The following is a 2855-nucleotide window of genomic DNA, read 5'->3' as shown; positions in this document are numbered from 1 at the left end:
TTTAACACGGATTTAGCGTGCGTTAAATCAACGTGTGCTAACCACTAACGCCTCCATAGGATAACATGCACACGTTAGCGTTTAGCGAAGGCTAATATTTCGCGTGTGCTAAAAAGCCTAGGGCCTGTTTTACAAAGCTGCACGGTAACGGCCCTGAAGCCCATAGAGATTTAAAGGGCTTCGGGGCTGTTTCCGCGGGCTCCGTAGAACAGGCCCTTAGTGCGCCTTTGTAAAAAGAAGGGGATAGTCTCATTAACAGATTGCCCCGAGTGTTTTAAAATATTGACCGTCCCTTAATTGCTCTTCTCAGAGCTACATTTAACTCTTTGCTTCTCAAGCTATAAATCAAGGGATTCAACAATGGGAGAGCAACGATATATATTGCAGTACACAGCTTGTTGGATTTCACCGAGCCTCCTGACTCTGGTTGCATATATAATCCTAGAATAGTCCCATATAGGAGAACGATAACAGTCAGATGTGAAGAGCAGGTGGAGAAGGCCTTCTTTTTCCCCTCTCTAGAACGGATTTTCAGGATGGTGGAGATGATAAACATGTAGGATGCCGAGGTCAGAAGAAATGGAGTGAATACTGAAAACACCGATCCTATAAAGGTCATAATTTGAATAGCGGAGGTGTCTGTGCAGGAAAGTTTCTGCAGCGCTACGAAGTCGCAGAAGAAGTGATTGACGACATTGGAGTCACAGAAAGAAAACTGGGATACCGTAATGGTATGTGGCAACACTTCCAAAGAACCAGTTAGCCACGAAGCCCCTGCCAAAAGCACACAGACCCTCTTATTCATGATAACTGGATAACGCAGGGGATTGCATATTGCAACATAGCGATCGTAAGCCATAGCGGTGAGAAGGAGATATTCTACCTCGAGACAGGCCAAAAAGCAAAACATCTGTGTAATACATTCATTGAACGATATGGTGTTACTCTGTGTTAGGAGAATTGCCAGTAATTTTGGCATGGTGACCATCAGGGAAGAGATGTCAAGGATTGACAAGTTGGCCAAGAAGAAATACATGGGGATATGGAGGTTCTGATCAGCATATACTATGCCGATAACGAGGAGGTTCCCCAGCACGGCCATCAGATAGAAGACGGCGATGAACGTGAAGAGAGGGAGCTGCAGCTCGGGGAATTCTGAGAACCCAAGAATCAGGAATTCTGTCACACTGCTGTGATTGGTCATTCCTCCGTTTTCGCACTTCACAGAGTAGTGAGACTCTTTTTTTTTTAAATGAGGAAAAATAAAAGTAAATGAGTAATTTATGAAACGCTGAAATAATGTAACTTTATTGCACAACTAAAAGTTTGTTTAGTTATACGTGAAAACAGGCAATCAAAAATATCCTATATGGCACCAGTTTGACTGGTATTTTTATTGATTAGAAACTTTTCAACAATGTTACGTCACAAAGTCAAAGAATATGGAAATAAAGAAATAAAATCATATCTTATCCACCATCTGTCCTTATATAAGAATTGCGATTGTGATAAGTGAAGAGGTATGTAGTAGTATCACTTACATTTTCTTTTTCATGACTCCTCATTCACTTATACATTTTTTATTGTGATCTTTCACAACTGGTCATCACGGACACCATGTTTTTTTTTTTTTTTTAGCATTCTTATTATTCATGTGAAAATGCCTCTTCACTTATCACAATTGTGCAAGGCTTTCAATTTCAATCTCAATTTGTATGTCACCGTTCGTTTTGTAGTTCACTTTCCATTGGACACCATACACACTCATACACGCCATACAGTACTCACTCACACTTAAGACTAACACACATCTTTTAAAATTCACACCCTAGGATCCCTGAGGAAGGCGTGTTTAGCCGAAACACGGCCCGTGTTGGGTCCTTTTATGATAAATGTGGACAGTGTTTTCATTGGTTTTTATCAAGAATATATTGAATGAACTACAACCGAAGGTCCAAGGACATTGAGGCCCTCTTTGACTAAGGTGCAGTAAACAGTTAGCGAGCACTAATCGATTTAGCATGCACTAAACGCTAACGCATGCATGTTAGTCTATCGGTTAGCGCATCTTAGTCAAAGAGGAGGTGAGTTTCCACAGTCTTGTTTGTTTGGATCTGTTCTTTTTTATTTTGTGGAAATTTGGGTCTTCTTGATTTTGCCATACCAGTGGACAGAACATGGACAGATTTTAATACTAATATGCAGCACAAATATCCAGAAAACAGCTCACCACGTAGCGGCCTCAAACAGACACAGTCTCATAAACACACTATAAAAATTGGAGAAAAGACCTCAGTGTCTTAAGGGGAACCAACAAGAACGGTCCCCCTACGGACAATCTTGTCTCAACACAAAGTTGAGACAAGGAGATGCATCCTCGGTCAGAAAAACTTCACCAGTGTATAATTCTCCAATAGTCTTCTAATTCAAACATCTCAAATTTGTGTTCAGACAAGATTGTCCGTAGAGGACTGTTCTTGTTGGTTCCCCTTAAGACACTGAGGTCTTTTCTCCAGTTGTTATAGTGTGTTTAGGAGACTGTATCTGTTTGAGGCCACCGTGTGGTGATCTGTTTTCTGGATATTTTGGTGCATGTTTCAAGCAAGCAAACAGCAGTCCTGGCTGGGTAACTACATCAATGAAGCCAGGCTGACCTATGGTGTCTTTCGGATAGTAATTAAAACTGTATTATTTGACAGATTCATCTCCTAAACAGAAGCCGCACTAAATTTATAAATCTATATTTTCCTTCTGTCTATTTCTTGTGTAATATGTTGTACCCTCACTTTTTGCATTCTGCAATTCGCTGACTGTCCAGCTTTCTGGTTGCATACTGGTTGCATACTTGAGATTAA

The 2855-nt window shown here is 40.7% G+C and overlaps 1 protein-coding gene across 1 annotated transcript; it reads right to left on the bottom strand.

The window, feature by feature from the left end:
* Positions 1-274: 274 nt before the first annotated feature.
* LOC117349791 (olfactory receptor 13F1-like) lies at positions 275-1204 on the bottom strand. Its single transcript, XM_033923385.1, has one exon. It carries the CDS (start codon positions 1202-1204, stop codon positions 275-277), a length of 930 nt encoding a protein of 309 aa, XP_033779276.1.
* Between the last annotated feature and the right edge of the window lie 1651 nt (positions 1205-2855).

This window comes from Geotrypetes seraphini, chromosome 16 (assembly GCF_902459505.1).
Source record: "Geotrypetes seraphini chromosome 16, aGeoSer1.1, whole genome shotgun sequence".
NCBI classification, from domain to species: domain Eukaryota; kingdom Metazoa; phylum Chordata; class Amphibia; order Gymnophiona; family Dermophiidae; genus Geotrypetes; species Geotrypetes seraphini.
The sequence above is the reverse complement of the archived record's forward strand: the minus strand, read 5'-3'. Positions and strand labels throughout refer to the sequence as shown.

Excerpts from the sequence above, each read along its gene's own strand:
- LOC117349791 (XM_033923385.1), bottom strand. The coding sequence starts at position 1,204 with ATGACCAATCACAGCAGTGTGACAGAATTCCTGATTCTTGGGTTCTCA.